This window comes from Panicum hallii, chromosome 3 (assembly GCF_002211085.1).
Source record: "Panicum hallii strain FIL2 chromosome 3, PHallii_v3.1, whole genome shotgun sequence".
Classification (NCBI taxonomy): domain Eukaryota; kingdom Viridiplantae; phylum Streptophyta; class Magnoliopsida; order Poales; family Poaceae; genus Panicum; species Panicum hallii.
The window spans coordinates 4,325,053-4,348,077 of record NC_038044.1 but is presented as its reverse complement, the minus strand read 5'-3'; the positions used below and the strand labels follow the sequence as shown (position 1 = coordinate 4,348,077).

At 45.6% G+C, this 23,025-nt stretch overlaps 5 protein-coding genes across 5 annotated transcripts; 1 reads left to right on the top strand and 4 right to left on the bottom strand.

The window, feature by feature from the left end:
• Positions 1 to 933: 933 nt before the first annotated feature.
• On the bottom strand, positions 934 to 2,996 carry LOC112884540. Its single transcript, XM_025949943.1, has 5 exons — positions 2,037 to 2,996; positions 1,739 to 1,921; positions 1,413 to 1,602; positions 1,115 to 1,125; positions 934 to 999 (listed from the first exon to the last, which is right to left on the bottom strand). The coding sequence occupies exons 1-5, from the start codon at positions 2,994 to 2,996 to the stop codon at positions 934 to 936; spliced, it is 1,410 nt and encodes a 469-aa protein (XP_025805728.1).
• Positions 2,997 to 5,204: 2,208 nt separating this feature from the next.
• Positions 5,205 to 6,896, bottom strand: LOC112884539. Its single transcript, XM_025949942.1, has 3 exons — positions 5,928 to 6,896; positions 5,630 to 5,809; positions 5,205 to 5,540 (listed from the first exon to the last, which is right to left on the bottom strand). Exons 1-3 carry the CDS (start codon positions 6,894 to 6,896, stop codon positions 5,205 to 5,207), a joined length of 1,485 nt encoding a protein of 494 aa, XP_025805727.1.
• A 1,690-nt stretch (positions 6,897 to 8,586) lies between these two features.
• LOC112887282 (exonuclease 1) lies at positions 8,587 to 14,366 on the bottom strand. Its single transcript, XM_025953421.1, has 12 exons — positions 14,184 to 14,366; positions 14,055 to 14,091; positions 13,768 to 13,942; positions 13,269 to 13,347; positions 11,953 to 11,997; positions 11,727 to 11,876; positions 11,542 to 11,656; positions 10,945 to 11,045; positions 10,160 to 10,257; positions 9,984 to 10,076; positions 9,299 to 9,516; positions 8,587 to 9,132 (listed from the first exon to the last, which is right to left on the bottom strand). The coding sequence occupies exons 1-12, from the start codon at positions 14,259 to 14,261 to the stop codon at positions 8,642 to 8,644; spliced, it is 1,680 nt and encodes a 559-aa protein (XP_025809206.1). The 5' UTR covers positions 14,262 to 14,366; the 3' UTR covers positions 8,587 to 8,641.
• A 1,865-nt stretch (positions 14,367 to 16,231) lies between these two features.
• LOC112886464 (protein ELC-like) lies at positions 16,232 to 17,601 on the top strand. The gene has a single exon (XM_025952369.1). It carries the CDS (start codon positions 16,449 to 16,451, stop codon positions 17,445 to 17,447), a length of 999 nt encoding a protein of 332 aa, XP_025808154.1. The 5' UTR covers positions 16,232 to 16,448; the 3' UTR covers positions 17,448 to 17,601.
• A 1,565-nt stretch (positions 17,602 to 19,166) lies between these two features.
• LOC112884536 lies at positions 19,167 to 22,001 on the bottom strand. Its single transcript, XM_025949939.1, has 2 exons — positions 21,933 to 22,001; positions 19,167 to 19,913 (listed from the first exon to the last, which is right to left on the bottom strand). The coding sequence occupies exons 1-2, from the start codon at positions 21,999 to 22,001 to the stop codon at positions 19,167 to 19,169; spliced, it is 816 nt and encodes a 271-aa protein (XP_025805724.1).
• Positions 22,002 to 23,025: the final 1,024 nt, after the last annotated feature.

The window sequence follows — 23,025 nt, the reverse complement described above, 5'->3', positions numbered from 1 at the left end:
ACTCGTGGTGAATATACCCAGCGGCTGATCCAGCTGGATAAAGCTGAAAGAGGGTAAAAGGCTTCTTGTACTTAATCTAACCTCATGTTTCAGATAAAACATTTTAATGTATGTCTACCAGAAAATTGATATTTCTATGTAGTGTGTTCTGCAAATAAAGAGTTCAGGAAAACCAAACATGTACTAACACGTCGACAACTCAAATAGATATGCTAGAAATTAAATTAACATAATCCTATATATGGTGGTTAAAGTTTCTTTCACTGCCAACGTCATGGAATGCACCAGATTTAGATTGTAACAAAGATACACGTCCATTATTATATCTTAGCTTCTTTAAACCCAAAAAATACCAATTTTTTTGTAGGCTAAATGATGCTATTTCAATAGTAATAATTAAATCGCAACAATGGTGCAAAATATGGTTTTGTAAAAGTGGGCTGGTTTATTGTTATTTGGATGCACTACATAAAATTGGAGTTTAGGAAGATCGACTCTTTTGAGACAAAGAGGAACACTGATTAACTGCAGTGGACATATGTTAACTCAGGAATTTACATATATATGATAGAAAATATTGACTTCGCTGAAAGAACTGATTAGCTAGAGTTTTTCAGCCTGCTGGCATTGTCACCGCTGCCCATCACCATCATATAATATCACTCAATGCCCTCCACATGGAAGATTTTCCTTTTGTTTTTACCAAAACTAAAATCTGTCAGCAAAACATACCTTCCAATACCTTCTACCCGTAGCTAATTTTTTTCCATCAGTCGATACATATATTCCCGTCAAAGATACATATATATATGTGTGTGTGTGTGTGTCCTTGCTTGACAAAAAATTATTAGCAAAGAATTAAGTCCCATGGTGTAGTTCATGGTACCATACAGTGGCATGTTCACAAGCACATGTCTGTACCTACTCTCAAGGTTATGGCATCATAAACGTTAAGAATAGAACAAAAGCATACTCTCTCAATCCAGCATTTGCAAAAACCTGTGGATGGTGCAAAAGCAGTTGAAAAAACAAGCATTGACATGGAATAAACAAGTATTGAGTTCCAACAATAGATGATGGTTCCGAAATTATTACATGGGAGGTTTTGACATACGGTCAAAGAACCTGTAAAACCATACCAGTTTCAAAATTATAAAAAATTAAACATGCGAAATATTTAACTTCAACTGCTTAACAAGTATCAAGTTGGAGCACCAAGGGCTAGGCAGGGTGGTGACGCATCCACGCATAGCACCTAGCAGCTGATCATCAGAATTGCTCGCTAGGTGTGCCAGGTGGAAGAATTTCTTCACTCTCTTCTAGTATTCCATTGACATAGCATTTCACAGAAGTATTTTCCCCAAAAATACTGCAAAGTTGTTTGTATCCCAGGCCACTTTGTGAAACCCAACCAGGCAGCTGAATTCGGACTGCCTTTAGGTTTGGTGCAGATGCGAATAACACCTCTAGGACGTCAAGATCATGATCAATTAGATGGAAGCGTTCAACTTCCATCTCTCCAAGATTGGGCAACGAGAAATCTTCATTTGTCCAGTCATCAGGATCGTAATCGGAATATCGTCTCGGTGCCCAAACACGATCCTAGAGAGGTGTTAACGTATGCTGCATTAGCTCTGATGATGGTTCATATATGTTTGAGGAAGTATATGTATCTCGCTCTAAGATGTGTGTGTGTGTATATATATATATATATGAAAAGTGATGAGGTTATACATACCATGGTCTGAGGTAGGACCAACTCAAGCCTTTGTATTGCAGTCACTGCCTTGAGCGAATCAAAGACAACTGCTCCAAAGTCATGCCACATGGATCGGATTTCCAGCTTGAAGATTGAGAAGTTGCTCACTGGAAGGCCTGCTATTTCTTCCGCAAAGCTCCGGCTAGCATCCTCATAACTAGCCTGCTAATAAACACTTCTACTAATATTGCTCAAATATAAAGAACAGAAAAATAAATGACGACGTAGTTCAATTTTAAAGCTGGAAAATTGTGCAGAGAGATCGGAGAAGACGCACATTGAAGACGACCACCAGTGAAAGGACGCGAACACGGACTGGATCGAGCTGCCCACTTCTGCTGCGCCACTCCATGGCCGTGGCCAGATCCATGACGTGCAACTGGCTGTCGGCTAACCCAACGGCACGAGACAGTATGGCGAAATACCTGTAGGAGAGCGTCTCCACCATGGGCGCCGGCGCCGAGAAGGACGCCATCATTTCCACGTCCCCGAAGGTCTGCATCTTGAACTCCCTGAGCATGGGGGCGGCGATGTTCACACGCCGCGGCGTGGTGTCGTCGGCATCGCGGTGAGGCATGTCGTTGAGCGCGAGCTCCTCGAGAGACGCCGAGTGGACGTCGACGGCGTGCTGCATCCAGAAGCAGTCCATTTCGAGGACGCGCAGGCGCGGGCAGCGGGGGAGGAACTCGGCGGGGACGACGCAGCAGAGCGAGAGGGTGAGCCTCTCGAGCCTGGCAAAGGTGCCGGCCGGAGGTAGGACGAAGTTGCGGTTCCAGATCCGGAAGCTGATGGAGGTGGCCCTCGCGAAGCAAGGCAGCTGGAAGGGGACGCCGAGGTAGTCCCGGCTGCTCACCTTGAAGACGAGCTCCTCCGGGTTGTGCTCCTCGGCGGCGCGGAGCAGCGAGGACATCTGCCAGGCCGGGAGACCCCAGTCCAGCCTGGAGATCTGGATCTCGAGGCGGCTGAGGTTGGGGTGCCTGGCCCTGGCGAGCAGGCCGGCGAGCGTGTCGGGGTCGACGCCGCGGAACACCAGCACGTCGAGCTCGGTCCAGAGCGGGCGCCACCGCCGAGCGACGCCGCTCATGCGCACAACTTCGTTCGTAGATGCAAGGCGCGCAAGCACGAGGAGGAGGAGCGCGTCGGGGAGGGCGCTGACGCGGTCCTCACCCCCGCGGCCGCGGCGCGCGGCTCCTTGCCACGGGAGGAGGTGGCGGCCCGACCGGAGCTGCATCTCCATGGATCCCGACGCGAGGCTGATGAGGCGCTCAGCTAGTGTGTCTGTCTCGGGAGAGAGGGAGACAGAGAGAGAGAGAGAGAGAGAGAGAGAGAGAGAGAGAGAGAGAGAGAGGGAGGGAGGGAGGGAGGGAGGGAGGGAGGGAGGGAGGGAGGGAGGGAGGGAGCGTTTGTGGCGGTGGCGGCTAGGGCACACGGAACGAGAGGAATTGTGGTGTCTGCTGTGGGCAGTGGGCCGGCTGCTGCGGGATGGAAACTGCGGCTAGGCCACGGTCTGGTCAGACTCGCTTGTTGTGAACCCAAACCCTGATGCTGATGCCACTGCTGACGTCAACTGGTCTGGGAATGCCACAATTTACACAACGATAAGGGAACAATTTTATACATGCACACTACCATCATAAAAAGGCTTATATATGCACAAGACCTTGCTTATTCCATATCTTTAGGCACCATGAGACCTGATGTTCTTTGACGCATATATGGTACCTCAAGCGATACGAGATAAATTGTTTTCAGAGTTTTTTTTTTTAATGAAAGCTTTGTTTTCACCGTTGTAGATAAACTCTATGGCAAATAAGTCTTTAGTTGTCATGGTAGATTAGGCCACCAGCAGGCTGGGCTACATACTGGGGTCATTAAAACTCTATCGGCACTGTCAATGTATTTTCAAGCGTAGTCCCGGCCCGATCTCAAATGTGACCTATAGGTGAATGGATGCTTCGTCCTCCTACAACCTTTTTTCACTCAACCACCGTCTCCCTTTGAAACCATGAAATGTCAAGAAAACCTCAATCCACTGTGCCGGTCATCCGCCGCCACATTAATTGCCCCCGTGGCCTAAATCTCTTCTCATCAGTTTGATCTTCCGGACTCTCCCCCTGCAGTGGTTAAGGGAAACACGGACGTGGTGATGGTGTTAGTGCTACAAGAACCAGCTAGCTAGCTATGCTTGGCGCCCCGTAACTAATGATCCGCTTTCACATAGTGATGATATGAAGAATAATCAACTGCGACTATATATACATAATAAATGGTTTTACATAAGGTAGTGTAGATACTTTTAAAAATTTAGATTAAACTCCATTGATCAGTTCAGTTTCAAATAAGAAACAAGAATTACTAGAGCAAGCCCCCACTTCCAAACTGCATTATCCAGAGTGGTGTTCAAGCTTAGATGGATAGCTTACAATAATGTAAATTTTTAATTGATGAAGTTTTCAATTTATGCCCATCAAACCTTGTTTCTAGCGAATAAAAACATGAAATTTCTGCTACTTAATGAGGTAAAAGAAAAGAAAACAACAACATAATGAGTAGGAAAATTATTTTTTTATATATGGTCTCAATCACTAATAGCTGTAATAAGCACATGGACAGTGAAAAATTAGGATTAGCAGGAGCACTAGATTGTTGCACCCAAGACCCAACACACTTCTAAGCTTATAGAACTATTCATGTATCGGTGTGTGGCAGCTTTGCAAACAGTAGGCACGCAACAAACTCTACTAGCACAATCAGATTGCTGTGCATAATTCAGTGGTGGCTGTCAAATGAAGATTCGTCAATTGTGTGAAAGTTGGCACTGCACAGTCTCCTTTCTGATTCTTACGTTTCTCTCTCCCCCTTCCTTATTGTTTCCACTAGAACCACAAATCTCGTCAGTTTTATGGGCTGCAGGCATTGTCACTGCTGCCCATCACAGTGACGTCGTCCAATAATAATCCCTCCCTAACACACAGGTCACTTCCTCTGGAAGACTTTATTTTGTTATCAAAACTCAAATCTTTGGAAAAGCATAAATTCTGAAACCTGTTATCTATAGTTGAATGTTTTCCTTCAGTTTGATATATGCCCCTCATCGTAATTAACTATCCTTACCGACTGTAGCGAATTGGGCATGTTCCCTGGTGTACGTATGTAGTACGTGCTTCCATACAATAATAATGACATGTTCACAGGCACTTGTGGTTCGAATGCCATTCAGGTGAGAGTTATGATCACAGTCGTTCGAAACAAAGGATGAAAGTAGATGGTAATAGAAGCCATTGAAAAAGCAAGAGCATTGAAAAAGCAAGCATTTCCATGGACCAGAAAGGTTTGAATAAATAATTTTCGAATTAAAACACGGAAGCAATATATGGAAAAGAAACAACTTGAACTAGTTAACAAATATCAAGTCGGAGCATGGCAGGATGGCGACACATGGCGCCTAGCATCCGATTATACGGCCGCCTACATGCGACGATGGTGCCTGGGGCAGATTGTCTTCACATTGCTGAAGACTTCCATTCACAAATGACTGCACTGAAGCATTTGCCTGAAAAATGCCGCAGAGTTCTTCGTATCCTGGGTGACTTTGTGAAACCCCCGAGGACAACTTGATTCGCACAATTTTCAGCACTGGTGCAGACTTGAAAAGAACCTCCAGAAAATGAAGCTGATGAGGAGTTACACCGAAGCCTTCAATTTCGACCTCTTCAGGCTCAGGGAAGGAGATGTCTTCGTCGTCTACCTTGATGCGAGCAAGAAGTCCTGCAAGTGATGCCTGTGAACAAGGATCAAATCCGGTACTGATGCTTCATCTATGATGACTACTACTTATTAAGATGCACTACAAACTAAGCGAACTCGTACCGTGTATCGGGACAGGACCAGCTGGAGCCTTTGGACAACATTCAGAGTGTTGAGCAGGTGAAGCACGAGCGGTCCAGTAAACCTCTCCAGTTGAGGCACTTCCAGCTTCAGAACAGAGAGGTTGTTCACTGGAAGGCATGCTATCTCCTCGGCGAAGCTCCGATTTACGCTAGGATTACCCTGAAAATTAAATATTAGTTATTAGCTCCTAGTATAGGACGACCACTATGTAACTAAAAAATAACAAAGTTTATGTAATCAAAGCCGGAAATGTTTGCAGCAGAGAAGAAGCACGTACGTGGAAGATGATGATCACCAGAGAAAGCACGTGGACGACATGTCCCTGTTCGCGGCTCGACTCCATGGCCATGTCCAGACTCTTGAGGCGCCAGCAGGCAAGCCCAACGGAACAAGACGATATGGAGCAGTACTTGAACGAGAGGTTCTCGACATTGGACTCCGAGAACTTCACGACCCAGTCCCGGTTCCCGCAGGACAGCAGCCTAAACTTTTTGAGCAGAGGGGCCACGACGTCGACACGCCGCGTCGTGCCGCCCGCGTCGGCAAGGGGCAGATCCTTGAGCAGGACGTCCTCGAGCGACTCCGAGCGGATAGCGGCCGCGTCCATCTCCCAGTAGCAGTCCATGACGAGCTTGCGGAGGCGCGGGAAGCGGTGGAGGAAGACGCTAGGGTCGACGCAGCAGAGGGAGAGAGCTAACCTCTCTAGGCGGGTGAACTCACCGTCCGGCGGCAGGGTGAAGCCTCGCCTCCAGATCTGAAGCTCCATGGAGGTCGCCGTCGTGAAGCGTGGCAGCTCGAACGGGAGATGGTCGTCCTCGATCCCCCCGCCCAGGACGACGGTGAGCTCCACCGGGCTGTGGTTCACGGCGGCGCGGAGCAGCGAGGAAACCTCCGCGGCGGCGACCTGGCGGCCGTCCCGCCCGGGGACGTGGATCACGAGCCGGCCGCGTTCCGGGCCACGGCTCCTGGCGAGCAGATCCCGGAGCGTGCCAGGCTCGGCGCCACGGAAGGCCATGGTCAGCAGTTGGAGCTCCGTCCAGAGGCCGCGCCACCGGCGTCGAAGCACGCTTGTGCGCGCAGCTTCCGCGGTGGATCCGAGAGCGGCCAGGACCTGGAGCAGGACCTCGTCGGGGAGAGCGCTGATGCGGTCCTCCCCGCCGCCGTCGCCGTCCGCGCGGTGCCCAGCACCGCCGCGACGTACGCCTCCCTGCCGTGGGACGAGGCAGCGGCCCGACCGCAGCTCCATGGCCGGCGACACCAAGCTGCTGAGCGTTGCCTCTCTGGATCTGGACTCTGGAGTAGGTGGGACTGCGAGAGAGCGAGAGGAGGAGTACTGGAAGGCGACTAGGAGGTCACCGGAGGGCTGCAGAAACGGAAACGGCTGCTAGGTCACGATGCACGCATCGCGAGTAGCGGCGATCGCCGATCGGACGGTGGCTTTGGTCCGGCCGGGCAGTAGCATACGCGGCACGGTTCAGGCAAGTTCAACTTGTGGGGCCCCCGTAACCGGGCCTCACGCGCCACCGGCAGTCAGTGAGGCAGTCAACTGGTCCCAGAATGGTTGTTCAGTTCCGTTCTGACATCTTGGCCCATCCGAGGCACTGTCCCAGTTCTGACATCTGACTATCTGAGGCTCAACAGCGTTAGGCTGGGGCAGAACCCTAGCCCCAGCCGCTAGCTACACTTGTCCATCCCCAAGGCCCTAGCCCTAGTTGCATGAGGCCTTTTCGATTCTCCTCGCATGAGCCCATGATCTGTGTGTCCACCTGCAGCAGGGAGAGTCGAGAGATGATTTCTCTGGACTGGGAGAGTGTTGGACGACTTTGGAGAGGCGTTGCCAAAATGCCCAGGATGCTATTATATTGCTTCCAAAATCACAAGCAGGCTCAATGAGCGCCTGATAGAGTGCTAGAGAACCATGCATCAGATCATTGAAGCTCAACTGTACTGTCCACGTAATAAAACGGACCGTCGTCGTCTTCACCCAGCAGCGGGCCCTCTCCAAGCCTGAGTGATGTTCGCTGCTCTGGATTTCGGGGAAGGGCTCCGGCGCATCAAACAACAAATCTGTGATTCGCCCCTACACAATTACCAGTTCATTGTTCAGTGGCGTCTTGTTACTCTGGCACAGAGAGTATATACTAAAACTGTTCCTTAATTCTCCCTTTTTGATGGACAAATAGATATGCTTCCTCCACTGCCCAAATTCCATCAACTTTGCAACTTGCATATTCCCTTCGCCGCTGTTTATCCATGCATCCGACCTTTGCCAATATATATAGTCTGTGGTAATGGGGAAGAAATAAGGAAGCCCAGCCCAGTAAATATTTTTACCAATGTATATAGGTTGTATGCACCGGACATGCAAAATGCTGGAATCTTCCCAAGATCTAAAAATAGGCATTTTGGCATAAGTAAGTAAATTTTTAATTAGTGAAACAGTATCCACATCAACATAAGCAGTGACTATGTAAGTGCTTAACAGCTGTATTCTTCTGCACAATCAGATTCGGGATCCTCCAGATTGGTACATTTGCAATGCAACTGTCAAATCAATATTCATTTCAGTCTCAGTGTGGCTGGAAAATAAAAAGTTTGTGAGACATCAGATAGTCATGGTTTTTGACTCAATGCTGAGTTTCATTAACATTTTGTTTCACATATAAGTTCAGCTGTAGTTACACTACTTCATTGGCCTAGGATGGCATATTACGACATTGGATATAATGCCTGCTAGTATGTACTAATAATTATTTGGTAACATTTGTTTATTTGGTGTCTAAATACTTATGCATACTGTGCCCTAGTTTTTTTTCCTCCAATTGTGTTGGGCCAGCATTCATGCATATGCATCAGATTTTAAAATAAAGTAATAGTTGTGCATGATAAGACCATATTCCATGATATAGATGCATCCCCAATTGAAAAAAAAAACATGTTTGGAACCCATCACTGCAAATAGACTCGTATTGAAAAGTTAGGTGAATCAAATTACAACCGCGTGAAAAATTTTAATATTCCACTGCTTCCATTAACTTTTCCGTTTGCCTTATCCATGGACCTCTTCAGAATCTTTTGCTTCTTGGGAGCTACCTTATTTGGCATAGATTTGACACTATGCCGTGTCAATGATGAGCAAATAGCAACAGGTACTTCATTCACCAATAAACTTGGTTCGTCATAATCTTCTTGACCAAAACCCAATTGTTTCGTATCCTTGATTGTGTGATTGCTCTCTTGTGACAATGCTGAGCATGATAAATCTGATTTCTCATCTTCCAGATCAGTTAATAACTCATTTTGACCCAATTCTTGACCCTTATCAACTGGTAATTTCCTTTTCTTGAATGGGTTGTTCTCTGGGATATTTTTCAGGTCCACTTGATTGCTTTCCACTCGAGGGGATTGCTTCTCCAGTAGAAATTTGCCAAGGGCAAGAACACCTTTTTTGCACTTTTGTCCATCACTAGAAATCTCATCAACTGCAAACATTGTATAATAAAATACACTATGAGAAGTCCTGAATTTGACTAGTTCATTGGAGTACCGTAGGACAGTGAGGGCATAATCATCCATTTTTATGTTTGAAAGAAATTAGATTGGCAAAAAAAAAAGAATAATGTTGAGTTTGTCCAAGTTCACACTCACCTAACATAGTTTCTTTGCTTTCCTGGGATGAAAGGATTGTAATACAACTCTTTTGTGTTGAAATTTCCTGAGAACCACATACATTAGCAATGTCAAATGCCGAGGTATCAAGAAAACCAATAGGGCTAATGATTCTGGTGTACTGATCAAATGCTTTCATGGTAATTGGATTCAGGTGCCCCTCTGCAATCCCTCTTGCAATTGATGGTGATAACGCTCTTTAGATGATTAAGGAATTCACACTGGTAACAGTACCAAATAAATAACTTTCCGGAAGACTGTGATTTGAAATATATTGCTTTGTAGGTAGCAAGCAATATCAATTCAGTAGTTCACTACAGATATTTGCTACTATGACAATTACACATATGACCACTGTTAAATCAAAGCATGATTAGGACACAAAGTAAGTGCACTTTAAGAAAACCCAAAGGAATGGGACAGACTACTGCGCACCTAAATTAGTGGCAACTTGTGCCCTATCTAAGTTATGATTTAGTATTTTCCTAAATAGATCAGCCATTTACCGAAGAAACCAACAATTGAAGCATCAAAAACTGGTAGTACATAAAATTGTGCACCTATATTGATGCTAGTACTATGATACTATCAGAATGTAGTCAGCAACAAACATTTCATACAGATGCCTCATGCTCAGGCTTATCAAACAAAAACTTTAGGATACGGTCCAAGAATATCCAGGTCTCCATCCAAGTAAGTAAGATGCTGTGCGTTCAAAGGTTTCAAATGTTTAAGTGACTTGCTTTTGACATCATATCTGGGACATTGAAAGAAAGTGGCTCATCAGTGTCTTTTCACAAGTCATACAGATACACAAAGTAAGATAAAACACAATCTTACACTCTAGCATGGTTGAACACTGCAAGAGTTTTCCATAAGGAATCAGCATAATCATCTGGCACAGAGTAGCGCTTGTCAAGCTTTAAGTTTGATATAACCTGGCAATGCTTAAATCAGTGAGGCAGCTCTTTATACAACAAAACAACATTCATCACTGCAGACTGCAGATTGTTTAGACAATTATAAGATGCAGCATAAAAAAATGGTTTGATTATGGAGAGTGCACTTATGCAACGGTATGCAACTGGTATCAAGCAGAAAATTTCAGTAACACAAAGTAATTGTTGTTTAAGAAAATGTAACTGGTGCAAATTATATATATCAGATTCTTTCTTTCAAAATTGGACGCTCCAAAAGTTCAATCAGTATATTGCAGCGGTTACATAGAGTACTCCAAAATATGCTTCTAAATGGTTTCAGAAATATTCTGTATTGTAAGTAGATGTGTCTTAAAAAATTTCATAGTTTACTGTCACTAGACAAAGTATTCTGAAATAAATGTTCCAAAAACATTACAGAATGTTATGCAGTAACGTTACAAATTGGGGTATTAAAACACAAAATTACACAATAGTTCCAAAAACATTCTGTTTTGTAAGTAAGCACATCTTAAAAAATTTCAGTGTACTGTCACTTTTAGCAAACTGCACATATGCTTCAAAATGGTATTACTATGAACTATCTTACCCTGCATTTCTTAAATGAAGTTTATGGCAAAATATGAACAGAGTAAATAATGTTTCATTTTCTGGATAACACAAGATCATGGGAGTAGTCATTCTTACACGATTTATATCTTTATATTTCAAGATGATGGAATATGCTCTTCTAGTACCAATGCCTGAAATTGACGGAAGGAAGTCACATCCTGCAAGAACACACATGCCTGTCCAAATATAAAAATGAAATGTCAGCAGTACTAAAATATATGTGCAATACAACCTTTTATAAGGTGTTTTCTGCAGTTTTCCTTTCTCTTTTAACATGTTTATATTGCCATTTGAATAACAGGAATAGAATAAAAAAGTAATGTTCTTATAACACAGAAAGCAAAGAATTTAGTATCATAGGTCCTCTAGGGTGAAAACTGAGAAAATAATGAAAATGGCTAGCCAAACTGTGACAGAAAAGCCAATAGAATAAAAGATGCGGCAACTTCTCAAGCAAAATAATTCAGTGTCATTCTGTAGCAAAACTAAAGATAGTATAGAAGCTCGATAAATCTAAGCTGCAAGAATGTGGAACCTTTAATAGGCTAAATTGTGCAAAGGGAGTCTTTAACTGGAGTAGTACTCAGATCACTTTTATTTCTGATAATTCATCTGGGGAAAATGTTCAAGTTAATGCTTAGTTCAAGTCTACCGGACGTGGGCATGACTTACCCGTAAAAAGTTGTTGATCAAAATCTCGGAAGGAAAGACCATGTTTCTCTGCCTTCAGGGTTCTCTCCATTGTGAATTCTTCACCGTTCCCAAATCGATCCATCTTAAATATAATCTAAATTTTGATATATGTCAGATATTGCAAAGAGAATGAAAAGCATATGAGGAGGAGGTAGTTGTCTCACAGCAGGGCAACAATAGGCTATTAAGTCACTGTCTTCCGTAACTACAGCAGCTATGCCCCCATGATCAGCATCAAGAGTAGTTAGATATGCCAACTGTGCATCAGCTTCATATGGAGCAACCACAAATTCAACATTTTCTGACCGCAAAATCTGGAAAATAAAAACTTAGGATTTTTTTCTATAAGACGTAAAGAATGTGTACACGAAATTACTTTCAATGCAGTACCTGAATTAGTTGATAAGCCATCGATGGAGTAATGTGCACAGCTTTCTGCAAATGAACATATATAGATCAGTGTCAGAGAATCATAATCATGTCTGCCTCCTACTCATCATAATCAAGGATTACAGGAATCCTCTTCTATTCTGACTAGTGCTTCTGTACGACTTGATTGCTGCTTGCCAATTGGCCTTCTAACTCTATATCATGACATCAACAAAACCAATCAAGTCATGTGATCCTAGCAGCATTTCAAGAGCTACACTGAAATTTGGGAATATCAAGCAATAATCACTATAGAATGCAATAAAAGCAAGTGACAAGTTTCTGGCACCACGTCCCTTCACTAAAGATGGATCAAAAGTAGTGAGGCAATGGAAGTGGGAACATGTGGACAATAATAGGAGAAATCTGAACATGACATCCAGTGCAGGTTCTGTTGCTACCTTTCCATTGGTACTATTTGGAAAGCAGCAGCTGAAACTACTGCAGGATCTTGCTTGGTTAATGGTGCAGCACAGTATGCTATCAGGCTATCATACACATTTCTCATAGTATTAGAAAATCCTTTGTTGCAGTGTCAATTTCAGTATTAAAGATTTGTATTCTGTCCTCAGTTACAGGTGGTGTCCACTGAGTACTTGTTTCAGTCCTGGCTTTGTAATTTTTTGAATTATACTCTTCTTAATTAAATCAGCAGCACTCCGGCCCTTGCTCTAACTTTCCCCTTCCATAGTACAACTACACGGTTAGTGATAAGCGAATACTTCGAACCTCAGTACTTCATAGCTGCGCACCCTGTGTCTTATATGTCACCGAAAAGAGCTAATTGTCGGTTGATACATAAATAGCTTCCAGAGTCCAGACTCACTGTCCCTAAAGGAAATGGGGACGAAATTTAAGGTAGTTCTCATGGGCTTAAAGATACATACTTCCAAATTTCCCATCGGTTAGAAACAAACTACCACCTGCATTCTCTTTTACTTATCATATCCTAGAATATTGCAAGTGTTGCTTTTAATACTCTGACAACATAATACAAAACAGTGATTGTCACATGGAAATGATCAGTAGATTGACGTTATAGATTTAAATAATTTTCGATAACATACACAGAGAAAAATAATGATCAAAGGTGTCATAGCATGGCTGCATGGTAATGTCCAAAACGACAAATAGAAGTGAATGGAGAACCAACTTTTTGGCATTGAATGTCTGTAGATATAAAAATGACACCAAATATTTTAAAAGGAGAAAAAGGTTGCAGCAATTTTTCTGGTATAAGTATGACGACAACTGCAAGAAGAAAGGTAGATGCTTACCCGGAATAGGTCAACAGCAGCAGCTGTGTTTCCTTGCTCAAGCTTTTCTTTTGCCATGTTCAAACTGAGCTCTCTCTTCCTGAATGTAAATAACAATGAGACTTAAATGTACAGCTTAGGTGTTTGGAATCGCATAATAACCTTCTTATAATAGACCACAAAGAAATCTAGATAGCAGGTTAGTCTTATACAACTATCGAATAGCTGATGGGCTATGAGCATAACAAAAATTGGTTTTAGCCTTTTAGGTAATGAGGACAGCCCAGCTCCAATTTGGCCTTAAAACAAGATTACTAAAACCCAAGGCCCCGTATGCACTGGCAAAGAAAAATGCCTCATGGATGCTATCATGCTAACAAAGGAAATAATCCCAAATCACCGCAAATTATAACCATCAAAGCACATAAGCTGACGACGGAAATGACAAAGCTACAAATAGAAACGGACAATGAAACTCTGAACTCTTAACCAAATATCATCACAGCTCGAGTCGCCATACCTCTGCCGCTCATTATCCGTGGCCGCCTTGCAAGGCATGCTGCCCCCGTCAAAGACGACGACGGGAACAACCTTGTAATGCCGCAGGAGGTTAATGTGGTGCATGAAGTAGCTGATGTAGCGCCTGGCTGCAGCGCTCTTGGGGTCCATGCACAGCTCCATACTGCATGAATAGGCTGCAATACCATAAAACGAACGGAAGAAACAAACAAAATATGTTAAAAATTCTGCCAAAGGAATCCCTATCAGTACTAGTCAATACATTGCAGCTATACAATCGAATCGAACCTCCTTTGTGGAGCCAGGAGTAGGCATCTATGCCGACCTGCAGATGCAGCGCAAAATGCCAAGGAATCAAGAGGGATGGGAAATGTGAGAGAAACTGCAGAGCGAGAGGTAAGATGAGGATCTGTTTACCCGCTTGCCGGCGTACTTGTTGATGTGCACGGGCTCGATGAACGGCTTCAGGAAGCGGAGAAGATTGGGGATCCCCATAAGTGCGCGCAAACAATCCAAAGCAAACTGATTTCGATTGGTTCCAGGAAGGATTGGATTGGGATTTCGGAGTACGGGGAAGATTGGAAGAAGCGGCGGAGGGGAAGGAACGGGTGGATGCTGGAGGAGGCGAGGAGTATGGAGTCACTGACAGGTTTAGAGGCACCGCGGGTCCCACATCTGGCGAGGCGGACAGTGGGTGGGAAGCTCGTTTTGTTTCGCGCGCACCGGATTAGTTTCCCGCGCTTCCACCAGTGCTGAATAAAAGCCCAGCCCATAAAGACCTGAGTGTGTCTGGGCCTGGTCCAGTTTTTCCCATTCAAGCAGGCCCGTGGGCTACTCTATAGGCCGGACTTAAAGAGCAAGCAGCTGTCAGAAAAATAACGGAGTAAGGAAAATCTCGTGACCAAAAGGATGACTTGAGCCACAGCAGGTACAGTCCTTACTTAGGGACTGACCTTGAACTCCGTGACACGTCTAAGTTGATGGTTGATACACCGTAATTGTCTGTCAGATACAGCCACGACGTGTTGATCACCCAGCAAGTCCACCTGCCCATTTGGTCAGCCAAGCATTTCACCAACAGAACCGGTAACGGTAGCTATCACGGTCTGTCGCAGCACCTGGAAGTGATCAAGTCCACCAGACTTTTGTGTGTCCGCGTGCAGTGAAGGGGAGCAAAAGATTTCTCATTTCTGACCGGTCAGATTCTGAGAATTTTCACTCTCTTCTCCTCTGACGGGTTCCTCGCCCTCCTTGTTTCGATTGCTTAATAAGTCACGCAGCAGTGAGGCAGGGCCAGGCCCGGCCAAAAACTTAAAAGTTAAATCAGGGCATCAGGCCAGTCCCCATTTTTCGCTTATTTCTTCGGGCGCGTTTGGATAGGTGCCCAGCTACCTTGTTTGGATGCCGGCTAAAATTACGCATGCTCTGAATTCCCTGCCCATGCTCAGTTCATGTTTGCGCCCTGCCCAGGCCAATTCGGCAACCAAAGTTTGGCCGGCCGATGCTTTGGCATGGCAGACTAGTGCCGACATCCAAACGGACCTGAAGACTCAAGCAGGACTCAACCCAGGAAATGCTCCAGGTTCTACTATGGTACAGTATAAGTTGTCCGGCCTAGCTGGCTAGGAAATGGAGCATTACCAGCAGGTTCCGTTTGAAACCCTAGAATTGAATTTCATTCTAATAATTATAATTTAAATATAAATCTATTAAGCTAATATGATTATATATGGAATATATTTGTATACTATTGTTAGTCACGTGAGAGGGATATCTATGTACTATATTTCTATTATAGAGAAGTGAGATAAAAAGCGTGCTATAAGTTACAGAATAGAAACGTAGCTCGGTGGTGTATAGACTCAACTTTCATCTTCTATCCTATAAATTTAGGATAGAGTTACATCTAAACTTTGGAAAGTGGTTGGAAAGTGGTGGAATGTCAAATTCTAAGCTAAATAGCCTAGTTTATTAAATAAATTTCAATTCCTCCAAAATGATATGATCCAAATGCCCCTTGAATGAAATTGAGAAACACTGCTCTTCCAATAAAGAAAAAGTGATGCTCTGCATTTCCTGCAAAAAAGGTGATGTTTTGAATTTGTGTTGGTTTTTTCCAAAGTGAGTAGGTGCATCTCGAAAAATTATTTTCATAAAAGTATAGTATTTTAGCATCCTAAAGTGTACTTTTACTGAACAGAATTGTATTTTGCAGGTCTCGTTGATGTCCAAAATATCACTTGGTTGTGACCAAATGGAGTTATCACAGATGTCCAAAATATCACAGACATTGCCGTTCTAGGCCGGCATTCTACTTTCTTGCTTGCTTGATAATCATGAAGTCGTTATCATCGCCTTCGTATTTGCTAGCGGCAAGGCCACCTACGCGACAGTGCTACCAACATTTCTTGACAATTGTTAACAGATAGGAGTAACTAATGGCAGGATGTAGCTGTCACCGTATGAACACCTTAAATTCAATGGAAACTTGGCGAGGCTTTGCGTGCACAGTGTAGCAGAAGCTTCTTTTCCTCGTCAATCCGTGTTGAAGTCATGACAAAGATCCCATTTTTTACCGATCCGAACAAGCAGAACGGCCTCGTCGCGACGACCCTTGTTATCTCTGTCGGAGTCGGAGTCTCTGGGAGTGTTTGATTCGCTTGCGAGGACGGGGCGGGGTGCATGGCGACGGCGGCGGCCGCCGGCACGGTGGTGCTGGTGGACGCGGCGCTGGCCCCGTACGAGCACCCGGACCTCCGGTGGCTCGTCCGGAAGCACGTCCTCGCCGTCCTCCAGGAGTTCCCCACCCTCTCGCCCTCCGTCGATACCTACACCAGCGACGACGGCGCCTCCACCGTGCTGCTCAACGCGCGGGGCCCCCTCCCCGTCTCCCCCGCCCTGCCGCCGGTCCTCCTCACTGTGTGGCTTCCCAGGGAGTACCCCTACCGCCCGCCGCTCGTCTACGCGTTCCCCGCCGCGCCGTCGGCGTCGCTCGTCCCCGACCACCCCTTCGTCGACCACCGCACCGGCCGCGTCCACCGCACGCTGCCGTACCTCGAGGACTGGGCCGTGCCGCGCTCCAGCCTCGCCGGCCTCGTGCGGAGCCTCGTCGCGGCCTTGAGGATGTGCCACCCGCTGACGGCCACCTTCGGCTTCGCCGACGCGACGACCGCCAGAGCGACGCCGGTGGAGGAGGAGCGGCGGCGCATGCACGCGGTGCTGGTCGACGAGCTCGCCTCGAGACTGGGCAGGGACGCGGCGGCCTTCCGCGGCGGCGTCGACCGGGACATCCATGCCCTGTCCTCGCTGCAGGCCGGCCTCCGGGCACGGGGCGACGCCATGGGCCGCGGCGTCCGCGGCCTGGAAGAGGAGAGGATGCGGCTGGAGCGCGCCGTGACGGCCAGCCTCGCCCACCGCGGCGAGCTGCTGACCTGGCTGCGCACGGCGAGCCGCGCGCCCGATCCGGGAGAGGCGCTGGCACCGCACGCGGCCGCGGGCGATGCGGCGCGGTGGCTGGAGAGCAAGGCGTCGGAGCTCGCCGCGGACGACGCCATGGACGCCCTTGGCCACGCGCTCGAGAACGGGGAGCTCAGCTTCCAGGAGTACATCAAGCGCGTGAAGGTCCTCGCCAGGGAGCAGTTCTTCCATTGCTATGCAGCGTCCACGTCGATGAACACCTAATTAATAATCGATTGCACTAGTTAATATCTTCATTTATTCGTTTATTTGGCACAGAGTAGTGTACATTCAACAGGTATATGGTTCCACTTTGTTTCTTTTTTGGTGGTTGATCTTGTGTTCAACAATTGCAATTTTCCTTGGGAAATCTACGTACTGATGAACTCTTCGTTCTCTCTGCTAAGGGAAAATTAAAAACTGAACTCTGAAATTGTCAAACCCAACTGTTGATTTCAGCAGTGCCGTGGCAACCGCTAGCTGATGTCCGATTTCAATCGTCTTAACGGAAAGGCGATTAGCGCAACTAATCTCTTTGGTGTGACTTACAGTGCAGCAGTTTGCTCTGCTTCTTCTCAACACAGTAATAAAAAAAATGCAGCGTCAGAACGCCAACTGCGCCCTGTTTTGTTGTGCCTCCTGGTGCCCCTCGTTCCAAAGGATCGCAAATGAAGAATGCAGCTGTGCGTGTCACGGGTTGAATGTTGAGATTTCATCACCCAGCCTGGCTACTAACATAGCTGGTAAATGAATTCAGAACAACACCCGGAAATCAAACAAGGGTTGCTATCCAACAACATGGCTCTGAGGAAGTGTGTGCTTTGGGTATCTTTCATGTACATCATGAGTAGTGTGCCTCATGAACACCCCAGAAGAAGTGATAGGGGAAATGAGATATTGTGATCCTGTGAGAAGTGCAGTATATATGTACACATGGAGCAGATCATGAAGTGTGGATACAAAGCTTCCAGATGGAAGTCGAATGGTACATGATTATAAGGGCTAGCCGGGTTCAGACTACAGAGTAAATTAGGTTCTTGCCGTAGCTTCCAGGAGTACATTACGCATTTACGATCCTCAGCATCCACATCGATGAGCAAGCAGCCAAGCATACATGTTCTTCTTCAATCTGTTCCCTGTTCCCTATGTGTGGTACACCACGCACGTTAAGTGATAACCTCTGCCCTCTCTGATGAAAAACAGAACTCTGAAACCTTCATTGCACGAAGGCTAAACTCAATTGTTGAATTCAGCGATGCTATACAAATATTCAACAAACTAGATGTCCAGGTTTCATTGTTCCGACAAACTAGCTATAAGGTGGGGCCCACCTGTAACAGAGAGGGGGAGCGAGGGTGATCTGAGGGCTCGTTTTCCCTCTAGTTTGTTGAACGCTAGAATGTCTCACCCCGTAAGAAGTGGTAGAAGAAATTAAATGAGATGACAACTGGAGCAGCAATGATCCTCTAGTTTCTTCACTCTGTTCGTTATCTGTATGGTACATGCCATACATTAAGTGATGAACTCTTCGCTCTCAGTCTCTCTGGTAAAAAGCTGAACTCTCAAACCTTTGTTGCACGGATACTTAACTCAATCGTTGAATTCAGCAGCGGAAGTTTCAGAACACACCCCAGAGGAAGTGATAGAAGAAATGAGTATGCTTAAATAGAGCAGGTACTGTGTCGAGTTGGCAGATGGAAGTTAATGATTGAGGTAATATAAAGAGCAAGCTGCTGCCCACAGTTGCAGAGATGGTTGCAGCTCCATGGTTTTGGATCTAGGCAACGTGAAAACGATGCATTCGATAGTGGCATGTCCGCATGCATGGACAGCGTTGTTCCACGGATAAAAATTACAAAGAAAAGGTCCCAACCAGCGTACAAGTTGACAAGTAATTTACCAAAATTAAAAGAAAAAGTATACACTATGCCAAAGAACACACAACTATTTGTTGATCTTGGTAAAACTTGGTGTTATCCATATGGGGATTGGCCTGCTCAAACATGGTTCAGGAGTGACTATCTCAGTGGTACTTTTATTTTCCAAACTATACACTCCAACATCCCGTCGGTAATCTTGGTCATCCATTAGCGAGTACTCATCGTCGTCAGTGAAATAAACATGGTTGGGCCGCAGCCTAGGGTAATCCCTTATCGAAATACAGCACGAGTAGTTGTGCCCGATGAACAGGGATTCATCACCCAATGTATCAATATCCACGGTTTGTTGTTTGTCAAGATCAACCTTGAACACTTCAAGGTCACTCGTACGCGTTTCCAGTGAATCTTCGCTTGTGTCAGTCGTGATCCTCCAGATTTGCAGAAACTCGCCGGATGAAGTCCGAGCAATGTACATGTTATACGCCATGTATGGCAGGGTGTCCTTCAAAACAATGTCTCGTGTGGCACAGGAACCTTCAATGGTATAGCGATGAATCCCTCCTAGGAGATTCATGGCGTAGAATGTGCCGCCGTGGTAGATGCAGTCCGAGTACTGGGACACCCAGAACGAGGTGGTGATCCAGTGCCACTCGCTGCTTCCAACCCTCGCAAACGAGAGCTGCCGGTCTGGATTGTGAATCATCATGAAGATGCAATCACCCCGCGACGGATCACAGGAGAGCACCACCTTCAGGTGCAGGACTCGCCGGAGTCGGTCCGCCGCGTAGGGCTGGGCGGCTGGTTCTCCTTCCTGGGCAGCGTGGCGTCGTAGAAAGAAAGGTTATACCTTTGCAGGTCCCCGGCGTCGTCGAGGACGGGGCTCGCCGGACTTTGTTATTACAATGGGAGTGAAACTAAGGTCATCAGCAAGAGTAGTAGATCAAGCCCATAAAATGGACGAGATCAACATCTCTCTCTCTCTCTCTCTCTCTCTCTCTCTCTCTCTCTCTCTCTCTCTATATATATATATATATATATATATATATATATATATATATATATATCCTCGGTACTCATCAAGCTATTCTTCTTTGCCATCCGGGCCGGGTAAAGTGCGATACTAGCTGCTCCATTTTATAGACTGAATGTAGGACGAATGCACGCTGTCACCTACCAAGCATATTTTACGGGTGAGACGAAACAGAAACGCAAATTTAATATCTAGTGAATTAACAGCAGACTTTCTCTGTACTTGCTACAAGAGTAACTCGATTTGCCTTACAGTAATAGTGTCCATCACCAATAACCGGAGAGATCATGAGGAAAGAAGCTACCACTTGCTGAAGATTTCAGTGGTGGTGAAAGTAGCATGGTGGAGACCAAGGCGGTCTCTACCCCTCTTACTTGGAAGGCACGGTATCCACAATCCCACGTCGTTGTAGCTGCCCAGTGCGGCGGTCGTTGGCTCGTTGGTAGATATCAGCTATAGCTCTGGTAGCGACTGCGGTGGTTCTTGGTGCGGTCAACGGCATCATGCACGTAAGGAGCTGGCAGCATTTCTTTCTTTCGGTAGGAAATATACTAACTGGCAGTAATGATCATCATATGATCTGCAGCACTCGGATCTTTTTTTTTCCTCCATTGATGAAAGGCAAAGGCAGGAGTTCCGACTGATCATTAAGAAGGAGCAGAGAGTTACAGTACAGATGATTAAAAAAAGAGGCAAACATGGGTAAAATAGACTACAAACTAGTACAACGGGTTGGAATTTGGAAATGCAACTGCAACACAAATTAAGCACATAAATAATGAACTTCTGTTGTTCTAGCACTGATGGCATGAATGCGTATGCAGTTAATTCGTATATATATTAGACGTACGTTTGCTTGAAGAAGTGTAATGGAATATATATAGCTTACGTACGTACGTACGTACGTACTACGTACGTACGTACGTATGTATGTATGTATGTAAATCGCCTGCGCTTGTGCTGGGGCTTAATCTAGCTTTTTTCCTAAGGAAAACGAAATTGCTTATGTCCTGCAGATGGGAGATCAACCAGTGATGCAGGTGAATGCTAAATAAACCAGTTTTATAGGAAAAATAGAGAACAGTTACAAACAATAGTCCACCAACCATCATATGCTTAAATAGTATACTTGCAACGTATACATTATATATTTGGCGTCAAAAGCATTTTACTTCTCCCTTGTGCACGCCTTAGCTTGCACCCACATCGAGCCACCCCGAGTCAATATCAGTAGAAAATGGAGGAAAAGAGAGAGATTAGCTAAGGCGTTGTAGTGCAGGGAGAGCAAACTGTACATCTACTGCTGTAGAAACGTGAGGCGACAGGGAAATAGGCTACTGCGGAAGGTTTTCTAAGGCTGTGGTTCCTCAGATACGGTCGATCCTCGAGTTCTCTTTGCTGACTACTTGGCAAGGATGATGGTGCTTCAGCCAAGAAGCCTGCACGTTTAGATGCAGGCAACTCACACTGGCATTGTACCGCAGGGGGCAGCCACGAGCGTCCTTGATCACAGAGTGTAAAAGATCACACGAACAAAACAATGCACGCACCCAAGCTCATCGTACGTCATTTCGAGAACGTGAAAACGTTAAGGTGTAAGTTCCCAGTTGGATCGATGGAAAAAAAAATCAATGAACCCTGGAGAAGCAGAGCTTTATATGAAAACCAGGCCGCAGGAGATACAAATCATAGGCCATCAACCATCGTACGTGTAAATAATACTTTAAGTTCAGCACTATATTCCTCAGTAAAAAAAAAGTTCAGCATTATATATATGTGATGTTATCTGCTAGCTATTACCATCTTACTTCTTGGCCCCACCAGCGAGCCATTGGACTTGTACAAAGGTGGAATATTGGACAGGGGCATATCACTCTCTGGAGCAAAGAAGAGGAAATCTTCGCATGCTCATTGTGCCTCCCGTCGGTCATGCAAAGAGGGTCAAGCTCTCTTGCACATGTGAATCGAACACTCAAACCTATTTCTCCGCATTTTCCTTTACACAAAAGAAGAAAGGCTCACCTGAAATAAGATTGGAATGTGTCACGAAGAAACTCTAAAGATTCAGTTTCAATAAAACGTGGCCCAGTGTTAATATTTAGCTACATTTTTCTAGAGAATAATATTTAGCTACATGGCCTATAGGCCGATAAAACATTTCTGTTTGATCATCCCTCCCTGCCAGTGAGATTGTATACGGGAGAAGTTAGTAGAAGCATTCCGAGAATTCATATATAAAAAGCAGAGACTATGCTCATGAACAACTCGAACGTCCAAGAACATACATTAACTTTAGAAAGTTGCCATGAACTCGGTCATTAACACTGTTGAATTTACAAGTTGAGGATGCTACTTTAAAATGTTTACAATGTTTCTCTGTAGCTACCGCCTCCATCCCTGCCGCGCTGCATCCACCACTTCCCTTCCCGGCCGACTGATGTTGCTCTCTCGCCGCTGACGCTACTGTTGTGCAAGGCATTTTGGTCCACACCTCCGTGGGACAGAGAAGCCCTGAGGAGCCGCTATTTTTGGCTCCACCCTGTTAGTACGAAACCGGCTCTAGCAGCTCTGGTGCTCTGCGTGCGGAGCCATTTTCAGTGTTGCCGTTTGGTAGGGCTCCAGCAGGAGATATGGTAGCATCTGGAGCTGGAGCTCTGCCAAAAAGAACCTTATAACGAGAAACTGATCACGGACACTTACGTAGCACAACCATTTGGACTGACAATGAGGCCACATGGCAGTTGTCGCGAGCCTGTTGTATTACTGATGCCGCTCATTCCCAAGCAGTTTTAGTCGTGTCTCTTATGATCCACTTGCTAGCAGAAATTCTCCTCCCAGCCGCCCGGATAGCGTGGTGAAAAGTGCCCTGTTGTTTCTTGTTGCATGTTCTGGA

Coding starts and splice junctions, on each gene's coding strand:
- LOC112884540 (XM_025949943.1), bottom strand. CDS start 2,996: ATGGAGATGCAGCTCCGGTCGGGCCGCCACCTCCTCCCGTGGCAAGGA. Junction 1,922..2,036: donor CACTGGTGGTCGTCTTCAAT/GTGCGTCTTCTC, acceptor GTTTATTAGCAG/GCTAGTTATGAGGATGCTAG. Junction 1,603..1,738: donor TGGTCCTACCTCAGACCATG/GTATGTATAACC, acceptor ACACCTCTCTAG/GATCGTGTTTGGGCACCGAG.
- LOC112884539 (XM_025949942.1), bottom strand. CDS start 6,896: ATGGAGCTGCGGTCGGGCCGCTGCCTCGTCCCACGGCAGGGAGGCGTA. Junction 5,810..5,927: donor TGGTGATCATCATCTTCCAC/GTACGTGCTTCT, acceptor TTTAATTTTCAG/GGTAATCCTAGCGTAAATCG. Junction 5,541..5,629: donor TGGTCCTGTCCCGATACACG/GTACGAGTTCGC, acceptor CCTTGTTCACAG/GCATCACTTGCAGGACTTCT.
- LOC112887282 (XM_025953421.1), bottom strand. CDS start 14,261: ATGGGGATCCCCAATCTTCTCCGCTTCCTGAAGCCGTTCATCGAGCCC. Junction 11,877..11,952: donor TGGCTTATCAACTAATTCAG/GTACTGCATTGA, acceptor TTTATTTTCCAG/ATTTTGCGGTCAGAAAATGT. Junction 9,517..9,983: donor GACCTGGATATTCTTGGACC/GTATCCTAAAGT, acceptor AATCATCTAAAG/AGCGTTATCACCATCAATTG.
- LOC112886464 (XM_025952369.1), top strand. CDS start 16,449: ATGGCGACGGCGGCGGCCGCCGGCACGGTGGTGCTGGTGGACGCGGCG.
- LOC112884536 (XM_025949939.1), bottom strand. CDS start 22,001: ATGCCCCTGTCCAATATTCCACCTTTGTACAAGTCCAATGGCTCGCTG. Junction 19,914..21,932: donor TGGGGCCAAGAAGTAAGATG/GTAATAGCTAGC, acceptor CACGCTGCCCAG/GAAGGAGAACCAGCCGCCCA.